Source organism: Nycticebus coucang, chromosome 14 (genome assembly GCF_027406575.1).
Source record: "Nycticebus coucang isolate mNycCou1 chromosome 14, mNycCou1.pri, whole genome shotgun sequence".
Classification (NCBI taxonomy): Eukaryota; Metazoa; Chordata; class Mammalia; order Primates; family Lorisidae; genus Nycticebus; species Nycticebus coucang.
The window spans coordinates 33769549-33786034 of NC_069793.1; the positions used below are offsets into that span (position 1 = coordinate 33769549).

The window sequence follows — 16486 nt, forward strand, 5'->3', positions numbered from 1 at the left end:
CTGTGGGGGATTCCCCTCCAGAATCCAACCACTATTGGCTAAGCGGGGGGATATACAGAGTGCTATAAGTCAAATCTGCTAATGTGGTGGGTTTGCTGTATTTTTTTAATTCTCATTTTTACATATTATGTGGAATGTTATATCATATAACATTTTCTTCTATTGAAAAATGACTACCTTCCCTGATAGAATAATTATCAAATGTATTAATTAGTTACCCTTATGTTGTTGCCTGATCATACTTGTGGCATATTGCTTTTAATTCATCACTTCATTTGTGTTTTTAAAAAATACCTTGCTATTCAAAAAATATCTAGTATTAGCACAGATACAGAATGGATATTTTCATATTAGAAAATAATATGTTATTGAAGCAACATTTATTGGGTTTAAAGCATGAAGTGGCAGATTCCTATAAACATATGTAAATAAATATTGGTACTTCAAACCTTAAGAGTGATTACTCAGGGAAAGTGATTATGTAATTTGGGAGATAAGGTTTTTATTAAGTATGAAGTAATATCATTCTACAAGTGATGTGAGTGCCTGGCAATTTGACAACCGAATCTAAATGAGATGCTGAAGGGTGCACAGTAACTTGGAGGTGTGTCGTCTGGTAAAGAGCACGATAAGGAATGCAGGGGACATGGACACCGACATCTTCCCTTTTAGTCCCCTCCTGTCCACTCCCATAGCTCTCTCTCCTTTTAGCTCATCTCCCTTTATGCTTAAGAGATGTTATGAATTCCCAACTATTTTTCCTGCCTCTGATGTCTCCATTCTACAATCCCGTATCTCTAGCCTTGCCACATCAACCTCACTTACATTTGCTGTAAGCTAGACCCTTTCGCTTAAAAATGTTCACTGGCTCCCTACTGCCTACCTAACTTCATAGCCTTACATGTGACACTTTCTACAGTTTGGCCATTTTTACTTTTTGAGTCTACAAACAAATCCTAAAACATATTGATTTACCTTCCTTGCCTTTATTTGAAATACCCTTTTATTCTTCATCATTCCTGTCAAACTGTCTCCACCTTTCAAGGCCTATTTCACATGTTACCACTTTCAAGATGCTTCACTCTTGGGTTTCTCTGGTAGAAATGAGTCTGCCATTTTTGAATGCCTGTGATAACACTATTTAATTTAGAGGTAACCAGAGAGAGAGACTACTCTCTTGCTATTACTCTATTGTATGTTTCTTTAAGGAAAATTTTTTATAATATCTCATACCACGTAGTCTAGGGTCTTGCATATTAGAGTTGGTGCTCAACAAACAGTGACTGAATTGAATTAAAGGGGTTTGAACACTACTTTTTAAAAGGGACCCTAATCAGAATATATAATGTTCTATGTTAGCTTATTTTGGATAAATATGTTGAGGAAGGCTAACTTTTAGACTACGAGTTAAAAATTCTTACTTCTTCTCATGATCTAGGTGGATCCCAATATTGTCCTTCATGCCTCTGTTTCCATTGGAAAGCGGAATTTCTCAAACAGTGGAACAAGCAGTGGGAGTCAGATAGCACTTTTGACCCCATGGCCTGCAACCGGCGTGTGGCTGATCACGAAGGTACCTGACAGTGTCTGCTCTCCCCGAGCGTCTTCCCTTGCTCCCTGGCTCCCTGTGCTCACTGTGAGCACCTGCAAGTGCATATAAGGGGAAGTGCGGTAAATTACCGGCTGTTCCACAGGCTTTCTCTGCTCTTGGTATTGTGAGCTAGCCCACAGGATTTCTGCAGATCCCCGAGTGAGCATTCAATTCACTTTTAGACATACTGATTAGTTCATATCTCAGAGCATATTTAAAGCAAGCATAGAGCTTATTGACAGTCCACAGATCCATCCTTTTGTGAGATTTGTCTGAATGTCATTTGCTTTCACTCTTTAGTCTTCATTGTTGACCCTTTTCACCTCGGCTTCAATGAGCCTGGTGGATTAGCACCACGTGATGACTTTGCATATGAGTTTAGCAAGGGTATACTTTTAAAAGAAACCCCCAATTGTAAAATGTGAACAATGCCCACCACATTTTACACTTAAGTATTGCCAATATTTATTTTCCAAAAATTTGTTATTGTATTATTTGGTCTGACTTAAATGAAAACATGTAATTGCCCTCCCTTTTCCTGTACTGCTGAAATATGTTTTGTAATGTTTTAAAATATGTATTTATGTCTGGACAGAAGTGATGCCATTCACATCTATCTTTCCTATACCTCCCTTTGCCACCTCTCCATAGACGACTTTGCTGCTTCTTACCACTTCTGTGCATGTGAAGTAAAGTCGAGAGGAGGGGAGATTGAAATTATCTTCTCAAATGAAATTTTGGATTGCCCGTAACTGTTGCTCTTTAATTTTCTGAGTCTTAAAAACACACATACAATATAATTAAGATATAAAGGTACGAAGAGATATTGTTTATTTCAAATATCAAAGCAGAATGAGTTTAGATGAGATAGTCCTGAAATCTGTTTCCAACCTAAAGACTCTATTAACTAGTAGCCCTTTTTGCATTGTATTTTGTTTATGATGTACTAATAATATTAACTCCATCTGTTGAATATCTACTCTGTCAGGCATTAAGTTAGGTACCTTATTCACATTTGTTATTTCATTTAATCTTAAAAGAACTTTACAGGATTTAATATAACGTTGAAGAAACTAAGGTTAGGTAACAGAAGAAAGATTCTCGGTCTGTCTTCAAAACTCAAGCCTTCTAACTATAATAGAAAACACTCCTGTGTATTTGACCCATCTGTGAGCATGATGGAAGTGCATAGTGTTAGCACTGCTGCTGAGGAGTGGACAAGTCCCACCCACATGGTATCTGGGCCTTAGTCTACTCATCTGCAAAGAGCTGAGCCAATTGGTCCTTTCTTACATTTCATATCCTGTAATTTCATGGAGTCTGTTCCTAGCATTTTGTGATGTCAGAAAATCTGTACTTGTCCAAAATTTCTTTAGAAATAATTGAGATGCTGAGTAATTCAGAATCTCTTGTGTGACTGTGGGAAAGTTACTTAGCTGCACTGAATAGTGGTTTTATTAAATAATAAAATATATTCCATTTTATGTTATCTAAAACATTATTTAAGATAATAATCTAAAAACTGAAGATGTCTGCCTACAATTTCTGTGAGGATGAAATGAGAAAGCATGTGTAGGCTGGTCCAAGTAAGTGCTGATTACAACTAATTGATCCCACTAGTTACAGATTCCTTTGTTCCTTCTACACTCCCACTGCTTCACTTGACTAGTTTTTAAAAAAAAGTAAATTGAAATAAATTAAGTTAAAAAAGAGTGAAGGCATGTGTGAATTTCAAGCATAGTATCTAGTATACAAACAGTGCTTAATAAATGATGGCTGTCTTTCCTCATCTCAAGCAATTCTTTTTCCTATACATAAAGAAGCATGTTCAAAAAAGAATTTCATTCAGTACTTATTGAAACAAAAGTTTTTTAGAAATATTTTCCCTAAATCATTGTATGTTTCTTTTATAGCCAACAAACACATGAGAAATACAAATTACATGCTAAAAAGGAAACAATTTGGAAAATCTAAGATTGAACTCCCTCTTCTTTTAAAAATGAATTTTACTTATTAAAATTTTGCATGCCATAAATCCCCAATAGGCGTATTGGGGATTTTTTCAGTGATTATCACTTATTGATAAATTTTTCAGTGATTATCACTTATTTAAAATGTTGTATTGATTTACTAAGTTAAAAAATGATAAAATGACCATTCAAACATTATGCCCAATTAATTTGCTTGGCAGGCAATCCTAACATTTAAAACAAAAGCAATTCACAAACCACCTTAAAATGTTTAACCCATGGTATTTAGACCTAGAGTAAAACTTTAAATTGATACAAAGGTTAAGGATTTATTTCAGTCTTTTCAGTTCACTGCTTTTTTTTTTTTTCTGTGCATACATATTTCAAGTAAGCTCTGTAGTTATAACTACAGCAAGTGACACGTGATGGACCCCAAATCGCTGTGCTGTGAAATATGCACAGAAAAAAAGGACAAATGAAGATATCAAGGTCTGTTTTATTTTGCGCTGAACTGTAAAATGCCACCCTGTTGGACAGAAGATTACTGATTCTGAGCAGGGCTTGCTGACTGCTAAGTTGTGGGTAGTGTTTCACTTTCAGCAACTGTTAATATCCGGGGTTATCCAGGCATAATGACCTCGCTATTTGTGACACATTGTTGAATTTTCTGGTTCTTTTAACTTATTTAGACCTTTCTCCCCCCTCTCTATTCATTGGAAGACTGGAGTGATCCTGAGCAGAGCGATAACTCAGGGCTGCCTAGCTATTGGTCATCCAATCAGAGTCAAGTCTGCTGAGGGACCATCACTAGAAGGATATAAATTAATCCTACAGAAAAGGTAATGCCTATGAGCTATTTAATTCTAAATAGTTAAATTGTGATGCCTCCTTATTTGGATGGAACAGATATTCACTTGGTATTTAAATTTGTGTTTATAATATACATATTAATATTTTAGTCTTAAATAAGCTTGAAAATGTATACTATTTATTTTGGTAACATCTTTAAAATATTTTAAAAGGTGAAATACAACATGTTATAGACAAGCTACTGCTTTACTCTATAATTATCAAAACTCATTTCTTTTTATCTATTAGATTGCTAATTTAAAAACCTAAATTTCTCCATCTTCTGCATGTGTAGTATGGAACTGTGGAAGCAAAACCATAAAGACAAAAAAATTAATGCCTTGTGAAGGACCATAAATGTCCTTCATGTTTGTTTTTTCTTACATGGGAAAATATAGCTAATAATAAAAGATTAACCTAAAAAAATTAACAGTGAGAAAATTTCTATATATTGCATTAAAAGTTGATTTATCTCCAATAGTCTGGAAATATTATTTCTTATCTACTTTTTTCTTTTCCTTCTTTTTTTTTTTGATCATTGATCTTTCGATTTCATCTAGTGTTGACCAAAACACAGTCTATTGTACTTCAGGACTTAGAAAGCCAATACCAAACTACTTCTGGCTAGAAAGACAGTTAGGATTTGCTTAAGGTTGAAACCAGAACTTGGTACTTAGGCATCAGAGAAGCTGATCTAGCTATAAATACAAAAGTAAAATTTTCTCTAACATGTAAAGCAGACTGTCCAACAGAAAAAAGGCTATTGCATAATTATTAAGAATATGGTGGCGCCTGTGGCTCAGTGAATAGGGGGCGGGCCCCACATACCGAGGGTGGCAGGTTCAAACCCAGCTCCGGCTGAACTGCAACCAAAAAATAGCCAGGCGTTGTGGCAGGCGCCTGTAGTCCCAGCTGCTCGGAGGCTGAGGCAAGAGAATTGCGGAAACCCAAGAGCTGGAGGTTGCTGTGAGTCCTGTGACATCATGGTACTCTACCGAGGGCGGTAAAGTGAGACTCTGTCTCTACAAAAAAAAAAAAAAAAAAAAAAAGAATATGATCTATAGATTTCAGATTCCCAATTATAGATCGTGGCTATATCGCTTACTCTAATAACAACAAAAAGTTGTGAGCCAGACACTATTTTAATTTCTATATATTGCAGTGTCACATTTAATCCTCAGAATAACCTGACAAGGTAACTATCATTATTATCTTTACAGGTGATGAAATTGAGATATAGAGGAATTAATTACTTGCTAGGGTCATAATTCTAAGTAGTTGGGCAAGACTACAAACCAACTTTTAGCCACAATGCTACACAGGTCATAGGTAAAAGTCTAGTTAAGCCAGTCAGTGTCAAATGTGGTAGCAAATACCTGAGTGTATGAGTGGGGTATACAAATTGAGAAAATAAGGCACACAGGAAAAGAATGGCTAGTAGAGACGTAAACACATAGTTTACGTTCACTATGTGTTTGGGAAGGGACAGACAACTGTAAAGCAAATTACAGTTTGATGTGTGGGGCTAGATGGGGAGTAAGTAACAACATTTCTGGACAGAATCAGTGCTGTTAACCAGAGACACATCAGACAAGAACTTACAATGCAAGTGTCAACGCCAAACCATGTAATATGGAGCTAGAGATGCTTCAGCTCATTTATAATAAGAAAATATTAAATCAATTGTAACTGACCTGGAAATGACACAGATGATAGAATTATTGGACAGGACATTAAAACAGTTGTGTTAATTATATTCCATATATTCAAGAAGCTAGAGGAAAGATTGAATATGTTAAGTGAAAACATGGAGGATATAAGAAGACACAAATCAAATTTCTATATATGAAAACTACAATGTATGAGATGAAAATTATACTGAACATGGCTATTGGCAAATTAGAAAAATGTAGAAGAAAATTTTAGTGAACTTGAAAAGACAACAAAACTATTCACAATGAAAGCCAAAGAGAAAAACATATTGGGCAAAGAAAAGAACAGAGCATTATTATATAATATAAGAAAAAACTTCATAGTATCTAATTTCTGAGGGTTTAGAGTCTCTGAAGGTCTGAAGCAGGGAATAGAAAAATATTAGAAGAAATCGTGTCTGAAAAATTTCTAAATTTTATAAGAACTGTAACCTACAGAATCAGATGCTTAACAAATTCCAAGCACAAGAAACATGAACAAATGAAACCAATGTGTATTATAATAGCATTACTTAAAATTTGTGATAAATATAAACTCTTTAAAGCAGGAAAAGACAAAAGACAGATTGTGTACAAGAGGAACAAAAGATAAGACTGGCAGCAGATTTCATGTTGACAACAATGAATATGAGAAGACAGTGGAAGAGCATCTTTAAAATACTAAAAGGAGGAAAAGCCCTGTTAATATAGAAATCTTTTTCCAATAAAAATATAGTATTTTTTGGGCGGCGCCTGTGGCTCAGTAAGTAGGGCGCCGGCCCCATATGCCGAGGGTGGCGGGTTCAGGCCCAGCCCCGGCCAAACTGCAACAAAAAAATAGCCGGGCGTTGTGGCAGGCGCCTGTAGTCCCAGCTACTCGGGAGGCTGAGGCAAGAGAATCGCGTAAGCCCAAGAGTTAGAGGTTGCTGTGAGCCGTGTGACGCCACGACACTCTACCTGAGGGCGGTACAGTGAGACTCTGTCTCTACAAAAAAAAAAAAAATATATATATATATAGTATTTTTTGAAAATTAAGAAAAAGCAAAGGCCTTAGATAGTTAGATGATGAAAGAATTCATCATCAACAGATCTCCACAATAAGCAATGTTAAAGGAAGTCCTCAGGCAGGAGAAAAATGAAACCAGTCAGAAATACAGAGCCCTGGGAATGATAACTCCATGGGTAAAATAAAAATGTTAATAATTATTGTTTAAATATATTTATAGATAATTGATTGTTTAGAGCAATAGTGATAATACATTATGGAGATAATAACATGTAGAAATAAATGCAAGCTAGAAATAGTACAAATGCCAATAGAAGAGGAATGGAAGAAAGATTGTTTTTTCTTTTTGAGACAGAATCTCACTATGTCACCCTTGGTAGAGTGCCTGTGGCGTCACAGCTCACAGCAGCTTCAGCCTCCTGGACTTAAGTGATTCTCTTGCCTCAGCCTCCCAAGTAGCTGGGACTACAGGTGCCCGCCACAGTGCCTGGTTATTTTTGTTGTTGTTGTTGTTGTTGTTGCAGTTGTCATTGTTGTTCAGTGGGCCAGGGCTGAATTCGAACCTGTCAGCCTCCGTGCATGCAGCTGGCACCCTACCCACTGAGCGACGGGCACCGCCCTGGAAGAAAGATTTCTATACAATTTTTCAAATGGTACAATATCAGCTGAAAATAGATTGTAATAAGTTAAAGATACATAACTGAAGTAACTGCTAAAATAACATGACAAAAAGTTATGACTAACAAGTCAAAAAAGTAGATAAAATTAAATAATAAAAATAATTAATCCAAAAGAAGACAGGTGATAAGGGAAAGGGGAACAAAAAATAGAAATAGAAAACAAATAAAAGATAGTATATTTAAATCCACCTCTATAATAATAACAATAAATATAAATAATCAAACAATCCATTTACAAGTCTGATGTTGTTAGTTTACATAAAAAAGCAATATGCTACCTATGAGTAACCCACCTTAAATATAAAAGCTTTCTTTGTATTAGTTTTATCAGTGTATATATTTTTACATGTATTAAAAGAATATGTGCAATGATAAAACTATTCCAAAGAAAGCTAGAATGGCTATACAAAGTGGACTTCATTGAAAAGAATATTACCAGGGATAAAGGGGCTCATTTCATAATGTTTAAGAGGTTAATTCATCAAGAGAACATGACAATTCTAAATAGTTGTTCACCTAATGACACAACTTCCAAATATGTGATGTGAATGTCAATAGAACTCCAAGGAGAAAGAGAAAAATCTACAAGTGTTTCAATAATTAGCGGAACAATTAAAATAGAAAGGATCCAGAACACTGGAATTAAAATTATCAACCAACTTGAGCTAATTGACATTTATAGAATAATGCAGTCAACCACAGCAGAAAACATTTTTTTCAAGTGCACAACATAGTAACCAAAAAAGTCTATAATCTAGCTATGAAGGAAGCCTCAGTCAATTTAACCAAATTCAAGTAATATAAAGTATTTTCTCTGACCATAATGAAAATCAATGACAGAAAGCTTTCTGGAAACCCCCTAAATATTTGAATACAAAGTAACACATTCCTAACTAACCCATCAATCAAAGGATACATCAAAATGGAAATTGGCAAGTATTTTGAACTGTATTAAAATGGAAATACAATATATTAACAGTCTGTGGATGTTGCTAAGTTTTTAAAGGGCAATTTATTCAAATGCCTGTATAATGAAATGAAAGGAATAAGCATTTAAAATCAATGACCTCAGCTTCCACTTCAAGAAACAAGAGGGAAGTCTGAGCCCCGTGGCTCATACCTGCAATCCTAGCACTCTTGGAGGCTGAAGTGGGTGGATTGCTGAACATAGGAGTTTGAGACCAGCCTGAGCAAGTACAAGACCCCATCTCTAAAAATAGCCAGGTTTTATGGCAGCGGCCTGTAGTACCAGATTCTTGGGAGACTGAAGCAAGAGGATCACTTGAGCTCAAGAGTTTGAGGTTGCTGTGAGCTATGATGTCACAGTACTCTACTGTGAGAGACAGTGAGACTTAAGTGGGACTCTGTCTCAGAAAGAAAGAAAAAGATGGGAGGGAGGGAAGGAAGAAGGGAAGGAAGAAAGAAAGAAAAGGGACAGTCAAACCCCAAGTAAGCAAAGGGAATGATAAAAATTAAGAGTAGAAATCAATAAATTTGAAAACAGAACATTAGAGAAGAATCAATCTAATAAAAAACTGTTTTTTTTTTTTTAAACCAGATCTGAGAAACTTATAAACCTCTATCTACATTGTGTGGGAAATAAAAAGAGAGGACACAAATTACCAGTATCAGGAATGACAGAGCTGTTAACACAGTTATGAAAAGGATAATAAGGGAATGTTTTGAACAAATATGCACCAATACATTTGTCAACTTAGATAAGGAAGATGAATTCCTTTAAGCAGCTGTTCTCAACCTGTGGTTTGCGACCCCTTTTAACTGTATTAAAGGTTTGCAGCATTAGAAAGGTTGAGAACCACAGTTTTAAAGGAATACAAACTACCAATGCCTACTTGAGAAAAAATAAGTAATTTGAATAGTCCAACATCACTTAAAGTATTGAAATCCTCACAAAGAAAACTCTAGATGACTTCACTAGCTTCACGGGGAAGTTTTACTAAGCATTTTAGGAAAAATAATACCAATCCTATACAATCTTATGTGAATAATAGAAAAGGGAATTCTTTCTGATGCTAGGATATTAGCATTACTCGGCTAACAAAAACTAGGCAAAAAATTATAAGAATAGAAAATTACAGACCAATATTTCTATGAATATAAGTGTGAACAAATTCTTATCAAGTTGAATACAATAAAATTCTTAGCAAGTTGAATACAATGACATATAAAAAGGTATGTTATGACCAAGTGGGGTTTATCCGAGGAATGAAAGATTAGCATAACAATAATTAATTTAAAATGGATCATAGACCTAAATGTAAAACCTAAAACTGTAAGTATTTTAGGTGAAAACAGAAGAGAAAATATTTGTGGTGTATTAGGCAAAACTTTCTTAGGTAAGACACCAAAAGCATGATCCACAAAAACATAAATTAACAAGTTAGACTTTTAAAATTAAGAAGTTCTGTTCTTCAGCTAGGTGTGGTGGCCCACACCTGGGATCCTAACACAATATAAATGTGTATATATACACATACACATGAAGCTTAAGAAAATATGGGCAGATAAATGGTTTGGGCAGGTACTTTAACAAAGAAAATATACAGTTGATGTATGAAAAGATGCTTATGTCATTAATCATTAGGGAAATGCAAAATAAACCTATAATGGAGTATCACTGCATATCTGTTAGAATGTCTCATTTTAGAAGACTGCCCATACCTAGTCCTGGTGAGCATGTGGAACAACTAGGACACTCATACATAGTGGAAATAGACAATGATTTATAACTTCCAAGTTACTTTGGAAAATAGTTGATACTTTCCTAAATTATTAAACCTCTATGTACCTTATGACCCAGCCATTCCGGTCCTAGAAATTTATCCAGAGAAAATAAAAGTATAGGGTTATATAAAGACTTGTATATAAATCTTCATAGAGTTTTATTTCTGAAAGCCTGAAGAAAAAACTAGAAACAACCCAAATTTTCAGCTATAGGTGAATAGATAATCTATGCAACAGAATACTACTGGTAAACAAAAGGAATAAACTTCAGATATATGCAACAATATGGGTGTATCTCAAAGTAATTATGATGAAGGAAAGGAGAAAAAGCAAAAAAGGATACATCAGTGGTTGCTTGAAGATAGGAAGATGGAGAAAGATAGATAGGAAGAAGGGATTATGAAGGGACCCAAGGAGATCTGAGAGTGATTTGTTTGGGTGATGAATGGGGATGTGTTCATTATCCTGATTGTTGTTATGCTTGCACAGGTATATACATATGTCAAAACTTAACCAGGTTTTCACTTTAAATATGTGTCTTTCAGTTGTACCATATTGTACAATATTACATATGTCAATCATTTTTTATTACAATGATGTATATTATATGATAATAAAGCTTTTTTAAAAAGACTAAAAAACCAACAAAAATTTGATGAGTAGGGAATGATGAAGTGGTCTCTTCAGTCTTCTGAGGAATTTCTCAGGGAGAGGATTGATGACTGGCCTTGGCTAAAATGACTGGTGTTTGGAAGGTTGTAATTATATGGGCAACTAATTATGCCCCAGACACTGGATACTGAATGTAGTGCAGCATCTCATCACCTGATCTGGTTTTAGTCCACTGAGGTGTACTTGCTACTCTGGCCACGGTTGTTAGGGAATTGAGGGGGCTGAAGCTCAAGATTCAATGTTCTTATTGCCTTGAGAGGAGAGAGCTTGGGTGAAGAAAGAGATATTTTCACAAAAAGAACTGTAGTTAAGTTTAACTTTAACAATCTCTATTTACAAGAAAGGATTTTGTTTAATGCACAAAAGAGGGAGAGGGAGAGAATGTGGGAAAGAAGTAGGAGAGACGGAGGGAGGGAAGATCTTTATGCAAATTAGGATTGTTCTGCCTTTGTATCAATGTAACTTATCTTTATTTGAGAAATAAAAATCCAAGGTAGAGGCAAAATAGCAGGCAAAATTTGGAAAACCGGAGGTTCTCACTAACTGCGAAGCTATCCTTTATTTTTTAGAAAGCAGTAGGATGAAAATTTTTAGCTCTTACCTCACTTCTGGGTATGCACTTTCCAATATGTTTACCTTTTCCAGAACATTTAAAGTAACTGCGTGACTTATTTTTTCAGTATAATTTTCCTTATTTTATTATAAATAATGATAAATATCCTCATGTGATAGCAACCTCTAGAGATGAAATTTTTTCCTTTTCTTTAAGTAGTATAATATGATTTTAACAAAAGCTAAAAATCAAGACATAGTCTTTTATATGCTAAAAAGAATAGAACTAGTACTTAAAGTAGCAACCTGATAACTCACAAAGAATATTGTAAACATATCATGTCTCATTAGCTCAGTTATATCTCATTTGGTGTTGCTCCTCTTATTCTCATTCAACACAGGAAGTGCTTGCACGTATTTTTTCTTTTAATATTTTTCTGTTGTGTGCATCTGACTGTCAATAGATGTAAGGCAAACCAACAATGTCATTATCAAGTGACCCGAGCCATCTCAAAAGTCATGAAAAAAGAGATGTTTCTTGCCAAAAGATATGTTGGACATCTTACACCTAAACCAGCTGAATCAGTTATTCTTCAGATCACTATTTAATCTTGATATTACTTTATTTTTAAGGAATGTGGATTTGTAGGATCTGGCCTTCGGCATTAAACTAAAAAAATAATTCAAGTTACATACACATACACATAGAAATTATAGAGGTTAAAAACTGGTGATGCATAGTTTTTTTTGGCCTGCATATTATTATAATTTTTGATTTAGTTATGAGTTATGAGTTATATTTATTTCTAAATATTAATATTTAGAAATTTTAATATTTAACACCAAAAATAACATGTTTTTAGATTTTCTTGAAAAAATTTAGAAGAACGTGCAGCATGAGTCCTGCATTCTCTTATGACACCAATTAGGCAGGAACTGAGTGATGGCTGTCACCTGTAGATAGAACATACATCCTCTGGTTTGCCATATTCTGCACAAAACCCTGTGGCAGCCTCATACTGACTCTAGTTGCTTTATGTATTTCTTTTACTGATCAGGCCTAAGAGACTTCTGAATTTGTAACCCCTACATGTAGAATCAGTGAACTAATGGACCCACCAAAGGTTTGCAGACTTCCTAAATATAGGGCTAAATTTTATATTTTAATGTTGATCCATAGAAGAAGTTTCAGACTTTCATTCATAGAATCTTGTCCAATTTTAAATAATCTTTACTATCTTCTTTATTTCAATCTTAATCTTTCAGTTATTGTATTTTGCATCTACTTTTTTTTTTCTGCTTAGGTCTTGTTGGAAATGAGGACAGCTGGCCAATGTTTATCAGATGAGGTTAAGAACACACACTGCTTTAAGGATACCTTAAAATACAACCAAGTGTAGCTTTGCAATTTTAGGGAGCAGCAGCAGACAGATGTAGTATTCACACAGATAGATAATACCATTAGAAATGTCAACATCAATTAGAAAAGTGTCCCTGTATAATTTACAGTAGGTGGACTGCTGAATGAAACTTGTCTCTATTCTTACTATGTTAAGAATTATGGAAGGGAAATCCCTTTCCCCACATCCTCTATGTAGATTCTATTTCTGGTCTAGGTAGCTTTGAGCCTGCCTGGGAAAATAAATTTGTGATTTTAAAACATGGTGACAGTCCTACCTACAGTCAAATGATGAGAATTAGCCTGTGAAATTTCCCCAAAACTGAACTGTGGCCATAGGCTGCCTTCTTGCCTCTATCATCTGACAAATGGATTATTTCAAAGAATACACATATGCATATGAAGTTCTGATAATTAAGTTTGTGAGCTTGCCACCATAAGCATACATTGGCAGCACTGTACAAACAACTCAGTAAGATTTCATAACCTTGCTATATCAGTGTCTCACAGCTGTGTTTGTGTCAACATGTGGTAGGGTCTTGCTGAGTGGTGTTCATTATTGTTGTTGTGTGGTTTTGGGTACTGTTGCAAGAATGCTGGAGCTTGAATTAGAGCAACAAACAAAGGTTAAATTTCTTATTAAACTTGACAAGAGTGGAAGTGAAATCAAGGACATGTTAGTCCAAGTTTATGGGGATAATGGCATAAAGAAAATGGCAGTGTACAAATGGATTAAATGTTTTTCTGAGGGGAGAGAAAGCATCACTGATGAAGAGGGGTTAGGGCAGGCCAGTAATGAGCAGAACTGATGAAAACATTGTAAAAATTCATCAAATCATCCATCAAAATCATTGGCTAACTGTGAGAAGCATAGCAGATCAAGTAAATGTTGGTACAGAAACAGGAAAATCTCAGCTGAAAATCTTGACAAGAAAAAGATATGACTCTTGCACCATGACAATGTACCAGCTCACACAGCACTATCTGTGAGGGAATTTTTAGCCAGTGAACCAATAACTGTATTGGTACATCCTTCCTACTCCCCTGATCTGGCCCTCAATGACTTTTTTCTTTACCCCAAAATAAAGGAAATATTGGACAGAAGACATTATGATGACATTCAGGACATCAAAGATAATATGATGATAGCTTTGATGGCCATTCCAGAAAAGGAGCTTGAAAATAGCTTTGAAGGATGAACTAGATGCTGATATTGGTGCATAGCTTCCCAAAGGGAGTAGTTTGAAGGTGACCATAGTGATGTTCAGCAATGAGGTATATGGCACTTTTTGTAGGATGAGTTCACGAACTTGATTGTCAGACCTTGTATATGTATCTAAAAATGTATACATGTATATAGACACACACACATTACACCCATATACACATACACAGACTATATTTGTGTGTGTGTATGTTTATAGATCCCAACAGGATCTACATCCATCCTATTTATGTCTCTATATCATCTGTATAGATGGGATATGCATGCAGGGATATGCATGTATATATGCATATACATGCAGGGATATGCATGTATATGCATGTCTTCCCAGGACAGATAGTTCTTAGTTCCCTCACTTGTAAAATGAGCATAAAACTAAATAGTTTTAGAAGTCATATGTTTCAGAGAAGGAAGGATTTTGAAGAGCATCAACTTCGAATCCCTTTCTACCCTGTTTCCCCCAAAATAAGACAGTGTCTTATTTTAAGGTGTGCTTCCAAAGATGCGCTAGGTCTTATTTTCAGGGGACATCTTATCTTTCCTGTAAGTAGGTCTTATTTTCAGAGGATGTCTTATTTTCGGGGAAACAGGGTAGTAATGGTAGTGGTGGTTTGGGTAAAATAATACCATTATTATTATTATAAAAAGTCCCAAGGTCACCAGAGACTAAATGATCTACTAAAGGTCATATATCTAGTTAATATCATATCCAGGACTAGTAGAACTCAGGTCTCTTAACCTTATATATCATGATATTTATGATTGACTGTTGGAGGAAGTACTGCTCCTTCTTTCCCTGTCCTTTTCTTATTGTTAATGTTATTTTTAATTTTTTTTTGTTGATTTTTAAATCTTTTAGCTTGGTGCTTGTTGACCAAGAAGAGGAAAATATGACACTGTTCTCCAATTAACTCTCATAAGAGCACCATTGCATATTGGATCTAAATTAGATTTTACACATAAAATGAATTGAAAAATAAACAAATGCACTTTATTATGTAAAAACTTTATTTCTTGAAGAAGTAATTATAAATTCAAATGATACTTTCTTACGCAGCCTAACATGGCACTACAATTGAAACTGAACTGAGATTTTTTTTTTTTTTATAACTTTGGTAAATTTAAAGGTAATATTTGTAGATATAAGTAGGATCAAATAGAACTACTACTAGCAAGCTCCCAGGTCTTGTAGTGTATATGAAAGTACATGTTTTTAGTAAAATTACCTAGGCAAATATATGCTTCAACAGAATTGAAGCTGTGATAAGATTTGATAAATATTTGCATATTTGTATTTCTTTCAGAATTATTTCTTATTTTCTTAACCAAAGTGTAATTCATGTTCTTTAGTTACTTGCCAAGATATTTTAAGTCCCTTACACAGACATATATTAAATGTATGGTCTTATTAATTTTGAGGGTAGTGATATTCTGACATTTTATTCATGTATTTATTTCTTCAAATATATCTTTAATCTCCTGTTATTTTCCAGGCATTGTGACGAGCTGTGAGGACATACATGCTCTCTTTCCTCAAGTAATATCAGTCCAGTGGGCTGTCTTTTCTGTTGAATTATTTTTGAGAAAAGAAACAATAAATTCAGAAAGTCAAAACTGAAATCAATATAATTCACCCTCAAGCTAACAATATTAGCCAATTAAAAGACAAAAGTCTGAATTTTAAGGATTTTTGAAGGTTAGCATTAGGCTATCAATTACCAGTTACTGATGTCTTATGCTTTGGAAAATTATCGTTTTTCCTTTTATTTATCATGAAGAAATATGCTCACAGCAAGAGGGATTGTTTATAGCACACATACACATTAAAATGATCTAAATTTTATCACAACTAACCACATTCCTATTAAGGCATTATAAAAATCACTATTTTGAATGTCTTTTGTTAAAGAAACATAGTTGTAAGTTTGGGATTGACAGCTTAAACGATCAGCAATATTGTTTTTGTTATTTCTTCATTCGGTGGTTGAAATATTAACTTTCTCAGTGCCTCAGGAGAGGTTGTTAAAATATGAAACTAATAGGTTTTTTAATACAATTAATTGCATAAAAACATCTATGATTGTATCAACGTACATAAAGTCACTG

General features: G+C 34.6%; 1 protein-coding gene across 1 annotated transcript in view; it reads left to right on the top strand.

Annotated features, from left to right (window-relative positions):
- The window catches only part of DCDC1 (doublecortin domain containing 1), a 520443-nt gene that overhangs the window by 301942 nt on the left and 202015 nt on the right, over nucleotides 1-16486 (top strand). The window contains 2 exon segments of the mRNA XM_053562883.1: nucleotides 1439-1573; nucleotides 4282-4400. Coding sequence (XP_053418858.1) covers nucleotides 1439-1573; nucleotides 4282-4400 — 254 coding nt within the window.